This window comes from Anabrus simplex, chromosome 13 (genome assembly GCF_040414725.1).
Source record: "Anabrus simplex isolate iqAnaSimp1 chromosome 13, ASM4041472v1, whole genome shotgun sequence".
Classification (NCBI taxonomy): Eukaryota; Metazoa; Arthropoda; class Insecta; order Orthoptera; family Tettigoniidae; genus Anabrus; species Anabrus simplex.
This window is the reverse complement of record NC_090277.1, coordinates 96448108-96473895: the sequence shown is the minus strand read 5'-3', so window position 1 is coordinate 96473895 and position 25788 is coordinate 96448108. Positions and strand designations below refer to the sequence as shown.

The following is a 25788-nucleotide window of genomic DNA, read 5'->3' as shown; positions in this document are numbered from 1 at the left end:
CCTTTCAAATCCAGCGTTTACTGCTTTATAAATGGCGTTATGGAAAAACTGATAACGGCATTTTGTAACATTAAAATAGAAAATTCGATTTTTTCAGTCACGACTCCCCTTAGCACAGGAAGTATGCCTCACAGCACTTCTCTCCAGCGACAGCCTGGAGTCTATTAACGGCTTATAGAATTTACTACAGTACGCGCAACTTTTAGTGATACCTGGGCTCTCTCGTGCTGAATCGGTACACCTCGGTTATCTTCGAGAATCGTATTGGCAACCTTTGAAACACAAACTACGAATCGAATATGCATCGCCGTGAGACATCTGGCGTACACTTTACGTACTAGTGCTGTTGTTCTTTGCACAGCAAAGCCAAAATACAGGTTAGGATTGAACATGAGTGAGGAAAACAGGCCTCCTAATAAAATGTATGCTGTGGACGTCATGGCTGGTGAAACAAGTCACGTCGTCCTTCGTCTTCCCCCATGCAACTGTGATCTGAACACCATTGAATTGGCATGGGCAAAAATAAAACGCGAATTCAAACGACGCAATATTACGGGAGACATGTTAGCAGTTAACTTACGACGACTGATTATCGGGGCATTCCATTCAGTTCTGCCGCAGATTGAGAGGGGTATTGCAGAAAGGTGAAAGAATTGGAAGAGGAATACTGCAGGCACGACGGTGTCCTGGAAATAGCCATGGACGAGATTGTAATTCATAGTACTGCAGATACCAGTGACGATTGTGAAAGTGACTGTGGAAGTGATATTTTAGAGAATTAATGCTAAGAAAATGCATATCGATCGATCATTCTGTCGATTCAAATCAGATTTAATTTCAATTTTGGATGACGTCAAATTTTGAACAATTTAAGGTTTTTTAAAAATTGATTAGAATAAATGTGGTTGATTAAAACTACTTTAAACCATTTTATGATCATTGTCTATTTTTTGTGTTTTTTATTGTTGTTTATTTTAGCAATAATTTTAATTATACGAGGTAACAGGGTTTTATTTTATTATACATGAATTAGTAATCTTCACTGAGTGAGAGGTATTGAATTTGAATAGAAGTTCAATTGTCATTTAGAAAAAAATTCATATCGATCGATCATACTATCGATTCAATTCAGATTTCATTTCCATTCGGCTGGCAGTATTACCGGAACCGGGAGAGCTCCCTCCTTACTCCTCACCCCGGTAAAACCAGGTATCACTAAAAGTTGTGTGTACTGTACGTCCACTTCACTGGACACGAAGAAAGGGTAAAGATTGAAGAGAGTGAGGAAGAACGTGGTTTGACAACTTCTCCACACCAAACAAGGATCACTTAGAACTCGTTAACTCAGCAGGGTGCAGGATGTGATTGACAGCTGGCTTCCAGCTCGCTTCCAGGAAATAAGACCGTCGTGTTTTGTCCCCAAGTACAACAAAAAGAGGTCCGGTCATTCGAAGAATCAGAGCATCGGTCAAAGAATGGGAAATGCCATGAAGCATAAGTAAGTTTAAACACTTACCTAATAAGTTTCCACGGGAGCTTGGGAAAAGGATAAAATCAGTTGAGGCCACGTTTTATGGTGAGTGCTGCTTGAAGGCAAGGGCTCTTAACATCTGAGAGCCTGTGGCCCGGTAAATTTATCCTACCATGAGAGTAAGGAGACGAGCCGCTCGACTAAGCGGTATGTTCTGAACCATCAGGGGAGAGATGAAGTGGAATGACATTAGTACGCGAATAAGCCTGAATGGAGCTTTTAAAGGCAGGAAAGGTTATGAATATAAATTTGGAATTCAAGTGGACAAATTTGGGAAAATATTCATTTACGGGAAGAGAAATTAAAGACTGGAATAATTTATCAAGGGAAATGATGTTCGACAGTTTTGCAAGTTTTTTGAAATATTTAAAGGAAACAATAGGTAAACAAATTGATAGGGAATTTGCCACCTAGGAAACAGCCCTAAATGATAAAAAATGACTGACTCAGCCACTCACGTTCAGGAAGTAAGCGTCACGAAATTTTGGTCTTGGGTCCGTGGCAATTACTGTACTCCTCAAGAATAAGCAGTAGCCTCCATTTAATGTAGATAGGTTGATTCTTTAGTAATGACGACTAGGTTTTATAGGCCTTCGACATAGCCACCAGCATTGCGTACAACATGTTCCCAGGGCTGTGGAAGCCTTTGAAAACAGTCGGCACTGCCTAATGGTGCAAAGAGAGCGATCGATTGCCTGCAAACATCTTCAGCTGTTCGGAAGTGAATCCCATGCAGTGGTTCCTGCATCTTAAAGAATTAATGCAAAAACCACTCACCATTATACACGACAGTGCAAGGGCGCACTAATCAGGAGCGGTGTCTAATTTGTTCAATCGATGGGACTGGGAAGTGCTCTACCAGCCCCCGTACTCGCCAGATTTAGCCGACGTTGGTGGCCTGTTTCAAGAGAGAAAGTTACGAGAGTAATCAGCTCATTTTAGCCTTAACAAATTAAGAAAAAAGAGGACCAGTCATTCGAAGAATCAGAGTATCGGTCAGTAAAGGTTGTTACGTACCATGAAGGGTACGCAAGTTAAAAGACAAAACCTTAGCTGCGCACAAAATGAGTTTCGCATTGCGGGCGAGTCCATGTGTACAGCGTGAGTGAGAGTGGGGAGGAAAGTTCACTTCGCTAGTTGCTACGGAAGTATTCACGTTGGCTCCTCGTAACTGTAACTGTATTGCGGATTAAGATCTGAAATGAACAGCACACCAGTAGTTAACCCCCCCCCCCCTCCCGGGAACTACGGTCCTTCCCTTACTTTCCCTCCATGCTCATAGCTCCGCGCAGGTTTATGCCATCGGGTAGTAATCTACTATACCTCTACCCAGAGTCCATCAGATTTGCACACCCGTACAGCCACGTTAGCTTGAAAACGGACCAATGTAATGATAATTTCGTCCGAGAACTCGCTTCTTTTTTACAGAATATCGTTGATATCAACTGTAAGCTCGCTGTATTAGTTTTACTACTACTTGATTCGTTTTTACATACTATAGGTTAGTACTATCCGAGGAAAATGATTCGCCTGCTCCAGCTCCGTGTTCCCTACTTCAGATGACATCTCTTACTTGAAAAAACCGGGCGAGTTGGCCGTGCGGTTAGGGGCGCGCGGCTGTGAGCTTGCATCCGGGAGATAGTGGGTTCGAATTCCACCGTCGGAAACACTGAAGATGGTTTTCCATGGTTTCCCATTTTGACACCAGGCAAATGCTGGGGCTGTACCTTAATTAAGGCCACGGCCAACTCTTAGGCCTTTCCTATTCCATCGTCGCCGTAAGACCTATCTGTGTCGGTGCGACGTAAAACCACTAGCAAAAAACTTGGAAAATTATTATTATTATTATTATTATTATTATTATTATTATTATTATTATTATTATTATTATTATTATTATTATTGCTAATAATAATACTGTCATAATTTGTTATATTTTCTTCATGTTACAGTCGGATCAACAAGAATCAGAAGAGCCCCTCCCCCCTGAACAGCTGGAAGGTGAGTTTTTGAAGCAACTGCCATCTCTGAACTACTATAAGAAAGTAAAGACGATAACTTATCATGCTGATAATAAAGCGGTAGAAATATCTAAAGACGAAATAAAGTAGATACATATTTCGAATTTCAAAACTATGTTAGTAACAACGTATTATCTTTTGGAATGTTAAGATTACAGCCATTTTAAGCACTGAAAGCAAATTCTGTACCATCTAGGTTGAACACATTGACGCATTTTTGTTGTATTTATGGTTGGTTGAGTAAAACAATTATAGTATTAATTTTACATAAAATGTTAAAAAGAGGGTTGCCTTGCCGGATACTTCTGCTGTCTCTAGAAGGTGTAGAAATGAGTAATGTTATTTCGAAAACTCTCGAGACGGTAGCATACGGAGTAAGAGTAGGAAGTTTTCACCTCCCAAAAATAATGAGGGTTCAAGTAAGGTACGAGAACAACCATGAAACGCGGGATAATGAAAGACACGATTGTCACAAACTTTTCTTTATATATTTTTTTATATTTTGTGCGTGTACCTGAACGTCGCACTAACTCAAAACAGATTCTTGGCGACGATGGGATAGGGAAGAGGTAGGACTGGGAGGAAGCGAGCGTGGCCTAAAGTAAGGTACAGTCCTGTCATTTACCTAGGGGTGAAAATGAGAAACCATGGAAGACCCTCTTCAGAACTCCCGACAGTAGGGTTCGAGCCCATGGTCTCTCGAAACGGCACGAACAGAACAACTGTAGAAATAAAATACTCTCCAGGCTTCATAAAACCTAATTCTGTAGAAGTCAGAAAAGACCAAGAGTTGACCAAGGGAGGTCGGATAGGAAAGACAAATGTAACGAGCCTAGCAGATGCAGATGATGATGATGATGATGATGATGATGATGATGATGATGATGATGATGATGATGCTTGTTGTTTAAAGGTGCCTAACATCTTGGTCATCGGCCCCTAATGGTACAAAATGAGACGAAATGTAATTACAAATTAAAAGTCGAAAATCCTCCATTAATCATAATTCAAAACGTGATGACGAAGAATGAATGGATGGATATGAATTTAAAACAATCGGTGGATCCGACCCGCAGTGCCTCACATTCATAGGAACTGACCAAGGGACTGCTTCTAAAGCACAATACTGAATCGATGATGCTTTAAGTCTAGAGGGGTCCAAAATCCAAGTCGTCGGCCCCTCATAATGGTACTTACTGCTAGGAAAGTAGAACCATGGTATTTGTCATGTTGCGGTACTAATCAAAAGCAGCGTAGACTCGCGGTATTCCACACACAGTGGGTACTAATCATAGGCAAGCCAGAACCATGGGTTCCGTCATCCCATGGTGTCACTCATTAATTAATAATTAATGTTATTTGCTTTACGTCGCACTAACTACTTTTAAGGTCTTCGCAGACGCCGAGGTGCCGGAATTTAGTCCCGCAGGAGTTCTTTAACGTGCTAGTAAATCTACCGACACGGGGCTGTCGTATTTGAGCACCTTCAAATACCACCGGACTGAGCCAGGATCGAACCTGCCAAGTTGGGGTTAGAAGGCCAGCGCTTTAACCGTCTGAGCCACTCAGCCCGGCAGGAGTCACTCATATAGTGCTACTAATCACAGGTACCGGTACTGTAAAAGCCGGCAACGTACTCTATTGCTACAATCACAAACCTATTTGGTACCTAACATAGTGGTACTACGCGAAAGGGAAAGCGAGCCATGGTGTTCCCCGCGTGCTGGTACTAATCAGAAGGAGTTTCATGGTTCTAATATAATTATCCCTTAGTCCCCTCTTACGACAGGCAGGGGATACCGTGGGTGTATTCGTCTGCGTCCCCCACCCACAGGGGGTTGTGTGTTTCGTCCGCGAGAGGTATTTTATTTCCCTCAAGTCCGCCGGCAAGCCGGTTAGGAACCCCCTATCCGCCACCTTCGGCGCGCCACGTGGGAGTATCACCTTTCCCCCTGCTAGGCCAGCGTAGCAGGTTCGTGGAACAATAGTAAGAGCCATTAACAAATTACGGTTATGTCGTATTACGTCTTGCATGTTATCATATTGATAATTGATTAAGAAAACTACATCTTACGAAAATTGTAACAAAATACATGATTAAGCGCAATGCTATAGTAGAAAGTCGTATGCGATGTATGTATTTTCATGTTCTGATAATAATATTTACTAATACTACAAAATCAAATCTTATTTTAGCTTAAAACTATTATGAGCGAGTTGGCCGTGAGGTTTGGGTCGCGCAGCTGTGAACATGCATTCGGGAGATAGTGGGCTCGAACCCACAGTCGGCAGCCCTGAAGATAATTTTTCGTTTTTTCCCATTTTCACACCATTTAAATGCTGGGGTTGTTCCTTAATTAAGACGACGGCGCTTCGTTCCCACTCCTAGCCCTTTCTTATCCCATCCTCGCCATAATACCTAGTTGTGTCGATACAGCAAACAGTAAAAGAAAAAAACATTATGACATTCTATTTAAGACACAAAAAGGCATGAAATTCCACCAATAATCTGGATCTACGAAATCCAACGAGATTCCCCCACCAAAGTAATAACGTTATCGCATGATCGATACGGTATGTGACGACTTAATCAATTTGGGGGGAGGGGGGAGTAGCAATGGAGCAATATACGAAATTATAAATAGTTAAAATTATTTCAATTACTTAAATATCTGCAATAATATTCCAAACAATTCAACAACGCAATAAGCACAAAATTGGCACGTTCATTCCATAGGTACAGCACACTTTCTTCGCGTAACAATAGTACCCGTATTGTCCGAGGTTAAGTGTTATAAACATGGTCAGGATTGCGTCAAGTAATACTTAAAATGAACGAGAATAAACCTCATAGACTTCGGAATTCGATTTTCAGCTCAATTAAATAAGGTCGAAGATTTGAAAATTAAAAATACCTCAGAAGTCGAGTACGTGCCTTGTAATATATTGTAACATTTACCGGTACTTCTATTGTTAGTTTTGTCGTAGGATATAGTGGAGTTAAGATACTATTCTTGGGACTGTAGCAATGAATCACAATAAGAAATTAATTACAGTACTTGAGAGAAAGAATGCTTAATGAAATGGCACAGGTGATAATGTATTCTTTTTCTTCTTTTGTAACAAGAGAAAGAAAACCTGGAGCTGTTTGGCAAAACACCGATAATGGCAAGAAGCCAAAATAGTTCGGAGCATTGACACACACGCAGAAGAGGGGCGTGCAAGAAGCGAGCGGCCCCTATCGGAAGTGTATAACAGGGACGGGAGAGTCGACAGAGAAAGTGCAGGGAACACAAGGCTAAAGATAGCCATACATCCCAGCAGTACCTTGACACTATTTATTCTGGAACACAAGCTCACAGGCAGTCGACTGTCTCGTCTCGCTTGCTAAGTCCCCACAGAGGAACTTTGTTGAACAGTTCCTTTGATGGACCCTCCTTTTAATTAGGTTGATTCAGGAGTAACGTAATTTATAATTAATTGATTATAATTAAAATGCAACTTATTCTTCTTCGTAAGACGTCGTCTCCATACGGAGATTGGCGACTCACGCAGTCAGCTCTGATCTTTGCATTGTACTGAGCCATTACTTTGTGAATTTATAGGCATATCCTTGACGATCTTTAATGCAGTGATTTCCCTTTGCCTTCTACATCCTAATGCCGTTGACCAAAATTTGGTTCCCCCGCCTTTAAGGACGGAAAAAAAGTGCCCTAAACTACGCGTATACCTGCTCGTCCACTCTCAGGGAGACTGTTGGCACTTGGTATAGGCGATCTCCCTATATTCCCATATTGGAAGATATTCGGTTCCTACGCAGTTTGCCCGCCCTAAAAGGTGGCTGACTAAGTAACCAAGTAACTGATAATTGAAACGTCCAGATGCAAAACTCTGTGAGTGCACCAGAAAATTTATTTTTGTTTTCTTTCAGGAAACGCGAAAACTTATTCATTCCTTTGGCTGGCGGATATTCAAAATTCCTTTTCATTGTAGATTTATGTTCACTTAGGGACAATTTTTTCTGACAATCTTTAAAGTATTCGAGCTTTTTTAAAAAGTTATTACCGAAAACGGTCTGCATTCGCCTGTTCTCATGGATCTACAGAGGTTTGCTTCTGTGTAGAGATGATATCGTAATGTAAATGGTTGCTATTGGCTTTACGTCGCACCGACACAGATAGGTCTTATGGCGACGATGGGATAGGAAAGGCCTAGGAATGGGAAGGAAGCGGCCGTGGCCTTAATTAAGGTACAGCCCCAGCATTTGCCTGGTGTGAAAATGAGAAACCACGGAAAACCATCTTCAGTGCTGCCGACAATGGGGTTCGAACCCACTATCTCCCGATTACTGGATACTGGTCACACTTAAGCGACTGCAGTTATCGAGCTCGGTTAACGTAAATGGAAAAGGATGCCATGATTGTTAAGGTGTTGAAGTCTAAACGGTCTGACACCGGGGTTAGCCGGTTCGAGTCCCGATGGTCGAAAAAATGTTCACCATCAGAATGTTGGCCGGCAGGGTAAGGCAGGTGGTGCTATACAATTTCTGATCACTAGATTACGTGCCCAAATAACCTGGATTAAATTCCAAACCTCTCCGCAGTGCTCATATGGAGTGAGGTCGATGGTGATTCGTCCGTCGGATGGAGACGTTAAGACTTGAGCACAGCCCTTGGTGCTATTCGACAGGAGTAGGCTACGAGCCGGCACCGGGTTTCACCCTCTCCCTTCCTACTATCATATATCACATCATCCATTTCATCTCATTAACTCCTCTGATGAGGTTGACGTCAGGAAGGGCATCCGGTCATAAAAACGCGCCACGACAGATTCATCTCACCTCATACCCGACCCCGTAGAAAAACGGGACAAGGGTCGGACAAACAAACAAACAAACAAACAAACAAATTGAAAGAGATGCCTTAATGCTGGTTCAAATGTGAAAAGAAATTATGTAATAACTACAAGTAACTATGCTTGCAAAGCCATATACAGTAAATTACACAGGCAACTCATTATCCGCTGGGTGAATTTCAAATTCTGAGTCCTCCTCTGTATTGTTCCCGGTTGTTTGAGGATCGATCAGATTCTTATAGAAAATATAACTTCGGTTTCTTCCCAAGTCTCCCCGAAATGCTTTCTGAGCAGAAAATCAATGTCACTAACTTTCACTTCCTTTAAGGCTTTTCCAATTCGGATAACATTCGGCTTCATGGACGAGTAGGTTTCCCTAATATTGTTTCCTTCTGCTTCACGGCTGTGTGCGATACGACCGAAATGACGCAAGCTCAGAACTAACGTACATGGAGAAAGAAACTGGGAAAACAGCATTATTTAGACACAGAACACAATGTGTATCTTTATTTTTAAAGGAGATTCCAAATACTAGTTTTTACGTCTGTAAACTTTTATAAGTAATGGCGCTTGGTAAGGGTACACCAAGCTCTGCTTCTTTATCATGAAAATGAATTCACTCAGTATTGCTCTGCAATCAGAAGCGGAACACGTTTTCATCTGTAGGTTGTTTTCCAGGTGTGTTTTACAACAGACGGAAGCTGTTTTCCTTGTGTTTTGAGGGCTTAATCGACAGACAGCAGCATAGAGTACATAATGGTGGCAACAATTCATTTTCGAGAAAAAGTGGATTAATTGCAGTTTGCTTCTTCTTGTACCATATCCTCATTGGATGTCGGCTGTTACCAGGGCGATCTGGTTCGTGTTCTCTGCATATCTTCATTACGGCTGACCAGAAGATTTTTAGCACCCCCTGGCCAATGAAAGCCTTCCGGGGACTGGAGGACGAAGTATTTGTTTGTTCAGCCATACTGATGATATCTTGGGGAAAATTAATTTAGATGGTTTCCCGCTGCCTTCCTCAATGCTATTTTAGGCCATTCATGAGCCCCCGTTAACACAGGGAACAGTCGCTGTTGTAGCCGCCTCTCTGAGGAACAGACGCTACGGCACTGGGCTGCCTCTTCCGCCACCGTCACCATTTAACGAGTACATTCTTAGTCATTTTTACTTGCAATCGTTACTTTTTTACAAAGTCTAATTTGTACTTGTAATTTACTTCTTGAAATAAAATTCTAATCGTTACATTCTAGTAACTGATATATATCGCACGGGAACAGAAATGTGAACAATTTTTTTTTTTTTTTTTTTTGCTAGGGGCTTTACGTCGCACCGACACAGATAGGTCTTATGGCGACGATAGGATAGGAAAGGTCTAGGAGTTGGAAGGAAGCGGCCGTGGCTTTAATTAAGGTACAGCCCCAGCATTTGCCTGGTGTGAAAATGGGAAACCACGGAAAAACATTTTCAGGGCTGCCGATAGTGGGATTCGAACCTACTATCTCCCGGATGCAAGCTCACAGCCGCGCGCCTCTACGCGCACGGCCAACTCGCCCGGTACAAAATAAATTAGGATGAAGATAATGTTCTTAGTTCTATTACAGAAGAACCAGTTCTTACCTCTTCAGTACTTCCAAAAGACATTCCAACGATGTTCTTAAAATTAAACACAGGTATTCCTTCAAGTCTTTTCTGTAAATTCAAATATTTACTTAATCCTCGGACAGTAGAGCGCTGGCCTTCTGAGCACAACTTGGCAGGTTCGGTCCCAGCTCAGTTCGGTGGTATTTGAAGGTGCTCAAATACATCAGCCTCGTGTCGGTAATTTATTGGCTCGTTAAAGAACTCTTGCGGGGCAAAATTCCGGCACCTGGGCGGCTCTGAAAACCGTAAAATTAGTTAGCGGGACGTAAAATCAATACCATTATTAAATGGAGTATCATTTCGAACGCTAAGTCATTAAGTAAAATAAAAATTATGGGAAAAGATCATTTCGAAAATTTCAAGGTACCTGTAACGTTTCGTCTCACCCATTGATGATAGCCACTAAATGCCTCTATTCTAAAAAACACACAAAAAATGAACACTTTTACTTGCAAACTTTTGTATTATTCAATTCCCAAGCGAAAAAAAAGTCAGTGATTTCCTTAAGACTCTATAAAATAATTGTAATTGTATTGATTAGTCTTGTTGAAAAAGTCATTTGTAATCGTAAAATATTTCTAAGGTAACTGTATCCGACCACAATTTTTTTTTCTTGCACTCGTCCCATCACTGGTCGTATATTACAGGAACTGACCATTACGAAACAACTACTAGTCCCATGTTTGCAAGGGAGAAATTTTCAATTTATGCTCATAGGTCTTGAAAGATTTCCTAACAGATGGAATTAGTTGTTTCCTCTCCTGATGTAAAATATGTGCGAAGCTCAGAGCAGGTTTTTCCAAGGGTCTTGCGGCCGGATGTCGTTTGGCTAGCTCCTTTTTTCCCTAATTGATTAAACGATTCCTGCCATTTCAGTAAAAATATGATAACTCCTAAAGCATTAATGCAAATGATATGATGATAGTTTTTAACTTACTGAGATTTTCCACGTGAATTAATTTTTTAAAATACAGATTGCGTGATTAATCTGGTAAAGGTGATTTTAGTGAAGCGAGTACCCATCATATTAACGGGATTGTAAATGAAGGTTACAGATCTCTTCATATGGTTATAAGGGTATTTACGGGTTGTAGTAAGGATGTAAAGGAGAGGGCGTATAAGTATATGGTAAGACCCCAATTAGAGTATGGTTCCAGTGTATGGGACCCTTGATTACTTGATACGAGAACTGGAAAAGATCCAAAGGAAAGCAGCACATTTTTTTCTGGGTGATTTCCGATAAATGAGGAGTGTTACAAAAATGTTGCAAACTTTGAGTTGGGAAGAGACAAATAGCTCGACTAAGCGGAATGTTTCCAGCTGCCAATGGAGAGATGGCGATGAATTACATTAGTAGATGAATAAGCTTGAGTGAAGTTTTTAAAAGGAGAAGGAACAAATTGGGGCAAGTACTCGTTTATAGGAAGAGGAATTAGGGATTGGAATAATTTATCAAGGGAGATGTTTGATTAAGTTTCAACTTCTTTGATACCATTTAAGATCAGATTACGTAAACAACTGACAGGGAATCTGCCACCTAGGTGACAGCCCTAAATGCAGATATTTCAAAACCGGATAGAACGAAGACGAAGAACATTAATTACTTAACAGCCACTTCAGGCAAGAATTACCTTTCGGCGGAAGGTAAGGTACAAGGACTTTCAACATATTAGGTCGTGTTACGTACATTTAGTTCGTGTTGAAGAGATGTTGAGTACACAACAAAAATGGCCAATCGGACACCAGTGGGATCCGAACCCACAACCTCCCGATTTCGCGTCGGTTGCTAAACATCTCTTCAACACGTACTAAATGTAAGTAACACGACCTAATAGGTGGAAAGCCGATTTTGATTATTCCGATTATGTCTTTAATTTGATTAATAGCGTCAAAATTAGAAAACAACAGACTATATAAATGATGTAGTCCAGCCCCGCGGTGTAGGGGACAACGCGTCCGCCTGTCACCCGGCGGCCCCGGGTTCGATTCCCGGCCGGGTCAGGGAGTTTTAGTTGTAAATGATTAATATCCCTGGCCTGGGAACTGGGTGTTTGTGTCGTCCTTAACGTTCCTTTCCTCGCATTCAACACTTTACACTTCCGCAATTTCCAAATACACGCAGGTTCATAACATATGGTGCAAATAGGGGCAAAAGATCTTTCTAGGTCGACGCCCGGAACAAATAGCATTTATATATATATATATGATCTAAATCAACAACGATCAATTTGTTATAAAATATGGAGGTGTTTAAAACAATTTTATTATTTGATGTCTTAAGCATAAATCATAATAAAAGGAATATACGGACATTTTTGTAAATTTAATACATTAGTACTATTACATACTTTATGGATATTACATATTTCATTGATATTTACTACATGTTTATGTGCATATTTCGCACTTGGATGTTGTTGTTTGAGTCATCAGTCCATAGACTGGTTTGATGCAGCTCTCCATGCCACCCTATCCTGTGCTAATCTTTTCATTTCTACGTGACTATTGCATCCTACATCTGCTCTAATCTGCTTGTCATACTCAAACCTTGGTCTACCCCTACTGTTCTTACCACCTACACTTCCTTCAAAAACCAACTGCACAAGTCCTGGGTGTCTTAAGATGTGTCCTATCATTCTATCTCTTCTTCTTGTCAAATTTAGCCAAATCGATCTCCTCTCACCAATTCGATTTAGTATTTCTTCATTCGTGATTCAATCTATCCATCTCACCTTCAGCATTCTTCTGTAACACCACATTTCAAAAGCTTCTATTATCTTTCTTTCTGAGCTAGTTATCGTCCGTTTCACTTCCATACAATGCCACGCTCCACACGAAAGTCTTCAAAAACATCTTTCTAATTCCTATATCAATGTTTGAAGTGAGAAAAATTCTTTTCTTAAGAAAGCTCTTTCTTGCTTTTGTTAATCTGCATTTTATGTCCTCCTTACTTCTGCCATCGTTAGTTACTTTACTACCCAAGTAACAATATTAATCCACTTCCTTTAAGGCTCCATTTCCTAATCTAATATTTCCTGCATCACCTGCCTTTGTTCGACTGCACTCCATTACTTTTGTTTTGGACTTATTTATTTTAATCTTGTACTCCTTACCCAAGACTTCGTCCATACCATTCAGCAGCTTCTCGAGATCTTCTGCAGTCTCAGATAAAATAACAATATCATCGGCAAATCTCAAGGTTTTGACTTCCTCTCCTTGCATTGTGATTCCCTTTCCAAATTCCTCTTTGATTTCCTTTACTGCCTGTTCTATGTAAACACTGAAGAGGAGGGGGAACAAACTGCAGCCTTGCCTCACTCCCTTCTGGATTACTGCTTCTTTTTCAAAGCCCTCGATTCATATCATTGCAGACTGATTTTTATACAGATTGTAGATAATTCTTCATTCTCGGTATCTGATCCCAATCACCTACAGAATCGTAAATAGCTTGGTCCATTCAACATTATCGAATGCCTTTTCTAGATCTACGAAGGCCATGTACGTGGGTTTGTCCTCCTTAATTCGATCCTCTAAGATCAGACGTAAAGTCAGGATTGCTTCACGTGTTCCTGCATTTCTTCTGAAGCCAAATTGATCTCCTCCCAACTCAGCTTCAACTTGTTTTTCCATTCTTCTGTAAATAATACGTGTTGGATATTACATAAAAATCACAATCCCAGTTATAATTTAAACTCACAACCATTCTCGGAACCAGGACAATAGATGCTATTTTCCAACAAAGACAGCAATAGAAGCTACTTCAAAACATGAATTGTCAAAATGTAATGTCGAAACTTGGAAGCGTCGGTTTCAAACCGTCGAAGAATTAACAACCTGAATCGAGTCCAACAGTAGTTTGTCTTCATTCTTCAAAGCTGACTCGTCTCGTTTCATGATCGCTTTAAATCGTACGGGTCATAAAATGTAAGAGCCATATCCATGGCTGTGTCGGAAGAAATCAACTTAATAATGTGCTTGCTAAGAGCTAACAACACATCACATTCAAGGCTTTTTCTCCCGCTCCGTGCTAATAATGGCCGAGTCTTTTGGCATGTTCTACCGTGTATTTTGGCAGTTATTAGTTTATAATGGGCCAAAATATTGTCTGACAAATGGCAAAATACATAGCAAGACCTGCCAAAAAGGCATTTTACAACAACACATCAAAATCAGATGGCGAAAATAGTCTGACGCATCATTGTATCCTTTGTAATACTGTGTCCTCCATGTGCTCTGACAATGAAGGAGGTCTTGTTGATGATGATACTTGTTCTTTAAAGGGGCACAACATCTAGGTCATCTGCCCTGTTGGGGGGGTCTTCCTGGCCGGGAGATAGATCAGTCAAGTAGTGTAATCTTGATTATTAATTATGCGAGTTGTGGTGGTATACGATTTCTAATCACTTGATTGCGTGTCAAAAGCTTGCATTCAATTCCAAACTTCTCGGCAGTGCTCAAAGGGAGTAAGGGAATATGACACTGTTGATAGTGATTCGTCCGTCGGATGGAGACGTAAAGCTTTGAAAAAACCCTTGGTGTTATTCGACGGTCGTATGCTACGTGCTGACATCAGATTTCACCCTTTCCCTGGATCATAATCATCATCATACCACATCCAGATGCGGAGGTCGTCTATAAGCGTCAAATAGAAAGACCTGCACCAGGCGAGTCGAACATGGCCTCGGACATTCTCCGCACTGAAAGCCATACGATAAATAAAAATGAATATACGTAGAAAAAACTTGCTAGGAACCCGGTGACAATATACAGGGTGATCGGAAACAACATGAACCGGGTATACGAGTGATAGAGGATTGGCAATGCTAACAATTCATTTGAAAAACTAAGTTCACATCTCAGCAAGCCTCCGTGGCTCAGGCGGCAGCGCGTCAGCCACCCACCGCTGGGTTCCGTGGTTCAAATCCCGGTCACTTCATGTGAGATTTGTGCTGGACAAAGCGGAGGCGGGACAGGTTTTTCTCACGGATAATCCGTTTTTCCCTCCCATCTTTCATTCTAGCAACACTCTCCAATATCATTTCATTTCATCTGTCATTCATTAATCATTGCCCCAGAGAAGTGCGACAGGCTTCGGCAGCCGGCACAATTCCTATCCTCGCCACTAGATGGGGCTTCATATATTGCATTCCAGACCCGTTCAAATGACTGGGAACGGGCTGTGGATTTTCATTTTTAAATTTGATATCTCGCGCCATTATCACTTTATCAGCTGCTTAAGTTCGCTAATCAAATCGCTTCGCGGGCGAATTCAAACGGACTTTATGAGGCGGCGTTGCTATATCAGTACATGACTTAAGATCGTCTTCAGAGCACCAATCGAAGAAAAGAAATTCGCCATAGGTGAGATCTGAACAAGGACGTCCAAACTGATAGCATCACGCCTTAGCAAGTACGTTACGGCGACAAAGGCTGAAACCCAATGTGCGTTCGTGTTCGACGCTGACTTCTCGGTATGGCTCAAAAGCCGGTTTTAAGTTACGTGTAGATTTTGTAACATCGCCTCGCAAAACCCATTTGAATTCGCCCGAGAACCGATCTGACTGGCTAACTTCAGCACTTCATAAAATTACAACAGCATGAAATATCGAATTCATTTTTTCAAATGATTTATCGGTATAACTAATCCCCTTCGTCCGTTCCTTCCTTCCTTCCTTCCTTCCTTCCTTCCTTCCTTCCTTCCTTTCTTAATCCGTTTACCCTCCAGGGTTGGTTTCTCCCACGGACTCAGCGAGGAATCCCACCCCTACCGCCTCAGTGGTGGTGGTGGTCGTGATTATTATTATTTTAAGAGGAAGTACAACTAGGCAACCATCGTCTATACAACACTAATCAGAGACAAAAAAATGGAAGGGATCCGACTCTTCGAAAAATGAAGCTATCGGCCATAGACAAACAAGGGCCACGAAGGGCGTGAAAATGAAAGACTCCCTAGGCCTCGAGTGATCTAATACTGTCGGGGTCGGAAAAGAACAAGAGATGACCAAGGAAGGCCGGATAGGATAGATGAACGTGAGGATCCTGGCACAAGTAAGTGGGAGCAATGCCAGGACTCAGCTAAGGGCCCCGAGGTCACAACCCACGCTCCAAAGTTAAGAGCCAGTGGGCCTCGTTTAGTCACCTCTTACGACAAGTAGGGGATACCGGGGGTGTTATTCTACCGCCCCCACCCACAGGGGCTACCGCCTCAAGGGCAGTGTTCTGGAGCGTGAGAATTTGGGTCGTGGATAAAACTGGGGAGGAGGACCAGTACCTCTCTAAGGCGGTCTCATCTGCTGTGCTGAACAGGGACCTTGTGGCAAGGAAGAGGGAAGGAAGCGGCTGTGGCCTTAAGTTAAGTACCTTCCCCGCATTTGCCTGGAGAAGTGGTAAACCACGGAAAACCACTTTGAGGACGGCTGAGAAGGAAATCGAACCCCCCTCTGGACCCTGTTCCAGTCATCGTACCACGTTTCAAATTTCGTGGCAGAGCCGGGCCTCCATGGGTGGCGTCTAATCAGACTAACCACTACACCACAGAACAGACTAACCACGTCGTTTCCGACCACCCTGTATGCCCTCATTCCATGTGAGAGAGGTTTGGAAGTGAATCCAGGCTTTTGACACGCAATCTAATGATTAGGAATTCTGATGGTGAAAAACGTGCTCCACCAACGGGAAGCGAGCCGGCTAACTACGAAGTCAGACCATATAGACTTCACGCCTTAACGTTCATGGCCATCGGGGTGAAGAACACATGCTAATCGCACCCTCCTCCCACTGTCTCACAGTTTGGAACGGAGGTATTATTATAATTATTTTTATTATTAACAAATACCTCGCAACCGGGAAATATCCCGGTGGCAATGGTCACTTACAGTACTGTGATTATAAGGTAAATTTAGGATAAGATAAAGTTAAAACATGATTACCCATCAACAACAACAAGCAATTCCATGGAAAGAAAATATTACAAGAAATACCTCTAATTTAACATTCTACATCCAGCATCATCATATACAATTTTACACTCAACGGCGACGGCTGGGCCCCTTTCTTGAGTCTGACATTATTCTTATTTCGCTTCCGTCTTTTCTATCCGTCCTCATTTGTTTATTTCTTGCACTTTTCTGTCCCCGCTGTTATTAGGTTCACAAGGATTACGGAGTTCCTAATTTTCTCCAGTAACTTCGTCACTGTCCGCCTCTGTGGTGTAGTGGTTAGCGTGATTAGCTGCCACCCCCGGAGGTCCGGGTTCGATTCCCGGCTCTGCCACGAAATTTGAAAAGTGGTACGAGGGCTGGAACGGGGTCCACTCAGCCTCGGGAGGTCAACTGAGTAGAGGTGGGTTCGATTCCCACCTCAGCTATCCTGGAAGTGGTTTTCCGTGGTTTCCCACTTCTCCTCCAGGATGGTACCTAACTTAAGGCCACGGCCGCTTCCTTCCTTCTTCCTTGCCTGTCCCATCCAATCTTCCCATCCCTCCACAAGGCCCCTGTTCAGCATAGCAGGTGAGGCCACCTGGGCGAAGTACTGGTCATTCTCCCCAGTTGTATCCCCGACCCAAAGTCTGAATCTCCAGGACACTGCCCTTGAGGCGGTAGAGGTGGGATCCCTCGCTGAGTCCGAGGGAAAAACCGACCCTGGAGGGTAAACAGATTACGAACGAACTTCGTCACTGAAGTACTCAGAATACTCCCATTTTCCTTCTTCACCAATGTCACTGATGACCTCAGACCACATCCACTGTCATTCACCAATGTCTCCATCTGTCTCGGTAGATCAATAAGAACTCATGATCTGAAGTACACAGATTCGATCCTGATTTAAGTGCTCAATTTTTTAAGAGCAGTCAAAACTCTCGGCGTCCCATATCATGGTCGTTTGGCCTGCTAAAGATCTCTGAAGGCGCACTCAGCGTCACACAACAGCTCAGCGATAGTATTCCGCTTTCGTTGCTAGATACAGGAGCACAAATCAGAATGTCGAAATGTGTACGCATGTCGCCTAGATGGCACCATTTCAGAAGGTCTACAACTCGATAGCTGAGGCCATGCAATTATTATTATCTGTATATTAAAAGAGTTTACTAAAAACACTTTTGGCCAATCCGTACATCCGTTCTACTGGACCGATTTGCTTCATGTTTGTTTTAATCTCTCCGAAATGACCTGCCAGCGAGTTATGAGACATTGATAGGTCTCTAAGTTAAGTCAGATTTGATTAATAATAAAATCAAGTCATAAAATGATCACTCCAATCATTACAGGCGAAGGTCTGCACTCACCCGCAATACATTCTGTACCTGGCGGGTTGCGCACAGTTAAGGAGCAATATCTTTACGTAAAGATATCGGCGAAGCTAAACGATTAGAAATGACGGCGACTATAGGCGAACCTGAAATTTCAACGAATCTTGCTAAAAAATATGACTTAATACCTGGAGAGAAATCCCATGGCTCCCCTACGGGTGGAGTGGGGAGGGTGTAAAAATATAATCGAAAGTGACTTATAGCAATGCAGAATCCATAGTTTTCGGGGTCGCTGGCATGAACAGTGATATTCTGGATGTCATTTAAGTGCAAGTTCAGCCTCCATCGCCATGCGAGTGACAAGGAGTGAGAAAGAAAATGTCCAAAATGACAGATATCAGTACTAAATTTACAGTTTCAGCTGATTGGTGACAATTCCAATGATAGTTGGAACCGTATACTTCATATCTATAGCGCTACATGATAATACATACAGTTAACACATATATATTATTTCAGTAGCATAGATTTTTTTCTTTTTAGCAATTTGCTTTACGTCGCGACGATGTGATAGGAAAAGGCTAGGAGTGGGAAGGAAGCGACCGCGGTCTTAATTAAGGTACAGCCCCAGCATTTGCCTGCTGTAAAAATGAAAAACTACAGAAAACCATATTCAGGTCTGCCGACAGTTGGATTCGAACCCACTATCTCCCGGATGCAAGCTCATAGCAGCGCGCCCCTAACCGCAAGGCCAACTCGCCTGGTGTATAGATACCTTTTGCGGCGGTCACAAGTAACCGATCGTGACAAATGATCATTCCAAAGAAAGAGAATAGGCATTAGCAGAGACGAATTGCACTCGCATTTCACAGATATCGATAATTTCTTTTTTTAAATGAGTTTTAAAAATTGTACGAAGTGTGCGATTTGCAAATACTGTTGCTGTAGGAAAATACGCGCCATCATTGCTGTCCAATTCACATCTTGGCCGCTGGGACGCCTGTTTTATGTCATTAAAATATGCTGTAATCATCAGTTAAGAAAAGAATGACAGTAAAACCAAAAATTACTTCCAGAACATTCGTCAGTATAATAATGCACTTGCATTTGCTTCCGTTCAAGCGGATACCATAAATGTTAAAATATCAAAGATTACATTAAGTAGTAAGTAAGGCTGTCTAATATTGTACAGATCTGTGCATTCCTTAGTTCACCAGGGGGGCTACTCCACCATATACTTAATGAACATGCCCGATTTCTCGCATGGGTCCCCTAGTTTTTATAATTTGAAAGTTCAATTACTTCCCAGACAATTTGGGATAACACAAGTACGATGTTCCGCGCGGAACAAAATATTCTAAAATTTAAACTTCAAATTAAACACACAATAACTCTAAAGTTACAAAACAGTTCGTAAAAATCGAGCCAATAGCTGCGCGGTTTGGGTCACATAGCTGTCAGCTTGCATCCGGAAGATGCAACCTCACTGTCGGCTGCTCAGAAGGTGGTTTTCCATGGTTTCACACCAGGAAAATGCAGGGACTATACCTTATTTAAAGGTCACGGTCACTTCCTTCGCACTCCTAGCCCTTTCCTATCCCATCGTCGCCATAAGACTGAGTCAACGTCACAATAAAGATATTTGCAAAATATCACGCATAATTAACAGGCAATATAAGTCCTAAGAGTAAACGTTCCAAATTGTAAGAATAATGTTATTTGCTTTACGTCCCACTAACTACTTTTTAAGGTCTTCGGAGACGCCGAGGTGCCGGAATTTAGTCCCGCAGGAGTTCTTTTACGTGCCAGTAAATCTACCGACACGGGGCTATCGTATTTGAGCACCTTCAAATACCGCCGGACTGAGCCAGGATCGAACCTGCCAAGTTGGGGTTAGAAGGCCAGCGCCTTAACCGTCTGAGCCACTCAGCCCGGCGTTCCAAATTGTACCCGGGCTGCGCATGGATCAATTTCAAATAAAGACACGTTATCTGATTTATTTACAACGAACGCTGAGGAGCAGTAAGGGTTCTGTAGTTATTATTAATTTAAAACACTGGGCTGAGTTTGAGAAAACGGCTGAACCGACTGACATCCTAAAGCATTCTGACCGAAGCCTGTAGATATGCTTAGTGTCTTTAAAATTAAAAAAGATAACATGTAGCATGCTGATTGGCCAAAGCGCTCGCCAGTACTTCAAGGCCACCTGGACTGTGGAAGCGCTGAGACATCCGATGCGAGGGGGCGGTGGAACCACGCATGCACAGTCGGACGTCTTCGTAGTCAGCAGTTCCAGTCTGTGCAGAGAGTCGCTTAGTCGAGTAGAAGCGATTGAGCGCTATGTTACTGCCTCTTTGTAGCTCTCCCTATATCTTCTATTTATTTAAAACACTAGACTGATTCTTGTTACTGCGAGTTTGACGTAACGTCTGAATCGATTGACAATGCGCTTGGAATTTTGTATCACGATCAATAAAGCTCAAGGGGGAAACGCTGGAACTTGAAGGTTTCAATTTACCTCAGCCAGTTTTCAGACATAGCATATGTTGCAATGTGAAGTGTTGAAGTGTGCGAACGTTTGATGTCCTTAAAGATGCACTACTGCCAAAAAGTAATTGTACGAAGAATGTCTCTTGAACTTACGTTTGCATTTTTGAGGTCCTTTCGAAGTACGTTAAGCCAGGATGTTGAGTTCTTACGCGAGGTTACATAATCTATTATCCTTTTTGTCAATCGATTTTCTGGTAATATAGTCAGTTGGCCGAAGAATCTCATTCGTCTTTTCCTAATGTCAATTTCGATGTTTTGAGAACCTTTCTGTTGTTTTGATTGATTGTAACCTGTAACCGTCTTGGGTGGTATTTTGCTCCGAAGATTTTCCTAATGATCTTCCTCTCTTCTTTTTTTATTTCTTCTTGTTTTCTGTTGAGTGGCAGTGTTTCACTTCTTATTCGTATTCTTATTCTTCTTATTATTACCAATGACTCGAAATCTTCCGCCGACTCAGGGAACTGTCGTAATTATAACTTAAGTTCTTTGTTGTCCTTTTATGTGACGCACTTCCACATCGTGACCTCGAAGAGAATTCTGCGAATGCCAAGACGTTGAAAATAAACTCAACTTCTGTGCGTGTAAATAAATTCTCGCGATTCATTCGGTTATTTGTAGATTAAGTTAAAATATTCATGGAATATATACAGTGCTTAGTGTTCTGCCATGTAACCTCGTTTGTCTTTGTATATTTTCTCTCTGCATTAAACCAATAGTAAACGAATGGAGATACCGCTTGCAAGACGGTGAAAGGAGTTTTTGAAAATTTAAGCCACAAGGAAATGGATATTCATTTAAAGGAGATATCGCTTCTAGAGTGATGAGATGACGCTTTGAAAAAAAAAAAAGCATGTGTCCGGAAAAAACAGATTGCTTGACGAATGTAGAGGTGGTCAGTTCTTCATTCTGCTGCCAGCGGTCCCGTTGCTACTAAATGTAGGCTTAGTGCCAACATACTGACCATTCATATCAGAGAACAAGAAGTCTTCTACAATTATCTCAAAGAACAAATAATGAATGAACAAAACAGCTGTTGAGAGAACAATCCAATCTTCCTTTTTTTTTTTTTTTTTACAACGAGAATAAAGCGGGAATATATCGTCATCGGTTACCCAGCATCGTTACTCTTGTTGATATGGCGGAAAACACACACAACTCTGCTGGGAAAGTAAGTCCAGAAGAGCGAGAAACAACTCTGAAACCTTTGCTAGTTAATGGATGGCCAATGGTAGATGCCCGAGATGCTGTCTTGAACTTTAGTCAGGCTTTTGGTTTATGAGCCGTGTGGCTCTGCTGGCTGAAAAGATGAATCATCATCCTGAATGGTTTAATGTTTACAACAAAGTACAAGTTACTTTGGCATCCCATGACGTCAATGGATAAAGTGGCCAAACCATTTGCTGAATAATATATCAAGTGTAACACAGAGGTTTAATTGTAGAGAGAATCTCTGTGAACTTATGTTGCTAGCTATTCATATAAATGCAATATAAAATATTTCACTTGTAAAGAAAGGAAACATAAAAAAAGCATGATTGTTCTGCGTATAATCTCTATATATAAAGTAAGAGCTTTGTCTGCACATTGCTCAGAATTTAAAAAGGATGGTATTTCTGTACCGGTCGTGTCCATAGTAGCAAGGAAATCCACTTTTTAATTTTCCGTAATTTCTGTCTGTGTGTATGTACACGCATCACGAGAAAACGATTGAAGAGAATTTAATGAAAATCGGTATGTAGTATCCGGGAATAAGTTGCTATAATCTAGGCCATAAATAATCTTATTCACGCTGAAATAAATGGTAGTTTAGGGGAAGGCCGAAACTTAAATTCTCAAATTTGTATGTTATTAGTGGTCCTATCTAAATGAAAATCGGTATGCAAAGTCGGGAAATAAGTCGCTACAATCTATGCCATAAATAATTTTATTCACGCTGAGTGGAATGGTAATTTAGGGGAAGGCCTAAAATTTAATGCTCAAATATTTGTGTTATTAGTGGTCCTATCGACAAATCCTACATTACTAAAGTTATATAGTATTACAATTCCGATCATTTATGTATCATACATTTTTATCGTACCGGCTATGATAACAGAGATATTCATGAATTTGGATTTTTGTTGCTAAGTCTATATCAGCGCCAAGTTACGAGAAAATGGGTGAAGAGAATTTAATGAAAATCGTTCTATAAAGTCGAGGAATAAGGAGCTACAATCTACGCTGTAAATAATTTCGTAAGACGCCCTAATATCACAGAGTCGAAAGAAAACTAAATGTGAAAGCCTACAGTACAGAAAGCCCATAACATTGAACTAAAATAATATTACATTGTTTTTTGTGATGTTCTTTGCGTCTTCTGTTGCCAGTTATGTCCGATAGATGGGATTACTGCTGTATACTGAGTTTTTTTAAATTTGCTTTACGTCGCACCGACACAGATAGGCCTATGTATTATGGCGACGATGGGATAGAAAAGGGCTAGGAGTGGAAAGGAAGAGACCCTGGCGTTAATTACGGTACAGCCCCAGCATTTGCCTGGTGTGAAAATGGGAGACCACGGAAAACCATCTTCAGGGCTGTCGACAGTGGTTTTCGAACCCACTACCTCCCGAATGCAAACTCACAGCTACACGCCCCTAAGCGCACGGCCAACTCGCTCAGTCGTACCGAGTATAACAGCCTGCCTGAATATTGGCGGGAAGTAGCTGGAGAGTTAGGTAACTTTCTTCTTTAGCATGCTATTCCTCTGGTTCATAATTTTTCTGATACTACCGGTACGTAACACACTGATTCATCATAGCATTCGAGCTACTCAATCCATACCCTGAGGCACTGATTGGAATGAGCAGTGTGCAAACTGAACGGGACAATAGCAGAGGAGTATTCACGGCTGTCTGCGGCCTGGTCATTCCAGCTCTGGAACTTTGGACTGTTAGATCGGCATCATAGTACTGTTTGTTAAAAGTGAGATACTGTGCGTTTTTTTTATTTGAGCTTGTATTTTATATGATAGCATTGCGTTTAGTCCCTACATTCCTACTGACGTTTTTATAATGACTTAAGTTAACTGTAGTTAGGAATACCACAACGACAGTTCTTCTGAGAATCCCGTAGCGAAGCACAGGTACATCAGGTAGTCTACAATAATGAAACTAATAGGAACATTAGTTGAAGTTATTCTTTCCCAAGACCAAGCTAAGTCTAGTCAAGCTAAACCCCAACATAATCTCACTATGAATAAGCTGTAAAAGAGCAGGTGAAAGTATGTGGAACTCGCAAAATTCATCATCCATACTTGACTAATGATTTCGTTTAATCATTTTCAAACTTCATGATTGATGTAGTTGTTTCGTTCAGTTCTTACCCTGTCAGTTTTTACTGAAACATTCTAAATCCCAGGCATGATACAGGTTTTTTGGACTTATGCCGTGTCAAGAAAACAAGGTGAAATTCCTTGCGTTTCGCAGAGAACGTTGCTCCACGCCTTCGGGAGAAACTTTCGACTGTTCACAAGGAAGACTTCTCCAGACTTCTGCGAAACGTAAAGAATTTCACCTTATTTTCTTGACAGGGCATAAGCCCAAAAAGTCTATATCATGTCTACAATTACGGACCGTGACAGCATCAATGGTAAATCCCTTTTCTCTTTCGTGAACGTCTAGATTCTCAACTAATTTTGAGTAATATATTTATAAACTACCAGAAAAATAAAACATATGGTAACAATATTATACTTTATAAAGAAATCACTTAATTACAATAGAATGACATGTTTCGTTCTTATACGCTGGAGCGGAGACAAAGCAGGACTTCATTCCAGATTTCGAAGTCTTAAGTATTTAAATAGAAATAAAGATAAATATTTGAGTATGATTTGATAGAACCTGATGTTATTTTAAGAACGAAACCTGTCATTATATTTTATTAAGTTGTTTCTTTGTTGAGTATCATACTGTTACCATGTGTTTTCTTTATCATATAGTTATATTAATCAAAATGAGTGTTGGCAGACTGACGAATCTAACAGTTTCACGATTGGAAAAATTTAAGGCTACCGTCGCTACAGATCTCTGCACATGATTATGAGGGTATGTAGGGGTTGTAGCAAGGATGTAAAGGAGAGGGCATATAAGTCTCTGGTAAGACCGCAACTAGAGTATGGTTCCAGCGTACGGGACCCAGAGCAGGATTTCTTGATTCGAGAACTGGAATAAAATTTAGTAAAGGAAATTAGCTCGATTAGTTCTGGGCGATTTCCAAGAAAAGAGTAGTATTACCAAAATGTTGCACACTTCGAGCTGCGAAGACTTGGAAGTAAGGAGGCGAGCTGCTCGACTAAGCGGAATTTTCCCAACTGTCAGTGGAGAGATAGTTTGGAATGACATTAGTAGAGAAATAAACTTTTGTAGAATTCCTAAAGGTAGGGAAAATCATAATATGAAGATAAAGTTATAATTCAAGAGGACAATATGGGGAAAACCGTCGTTGATAGGAAGAGGAATTAGTGACTGGAATAATTTACCAGGGGTGACTCATTTCCAACATGCTTGAAATCATTTATTATTAATAATAATAATAATAGTCATTGACTTTATGTCCCACTAACTACTTTTACGGCTTTCGGAGACGCTGAGATGTCAGAATTTAGTCCCGCAGTTCTTTTACGTGCCAGTAAATCTACCGACATGGGATTGACATACTTGAGCACCTTCAAATACCTCCGGACTGAGCCAGGATCGAACCTGCCAAGCTGGGGTCAGAAGGCCAGCGCCACTCAGCCCGGCTATTTAAGAAAAGACTAGGTAATCTGCCACCTCGTCGACATCCCTAAATGCAGATAAATGGCGACTGATTTATTACATTAAAACTACAACTGTTTTGCGAAATTTTAATACCGGTTTTGGTCTTCCAAGACTTTTAGGCTGATGACACACGGAGCG

The 25788-nt window shown here is 41.4% G+C and overlaps 1 protein-coding gene across 2 annotated transcripts in view; it reads left to right on the top strand.

The window, feature by feature from the left end:
* The window catches only part of LOC136885019 (troponin C, isoallergen Bla g 6.0301), an 86028-nt gene that overhangs the window by 20775 nt on the left and 39465 nt on the right, over window positions 1–25788 (top strand). For both annotated transcript variants that reach the window (XM_068230179.1, XM_067157404.2), the window contains exon 2: window positions 3484–3532. In XM_068230179.1, the coding sequence (XP_068086280.1) occupies window positions 3484–3532 (49 nt within the window). The remainder of the gene's footprint in view (window positions 1–3483; window positions 3533–25788) is intronic.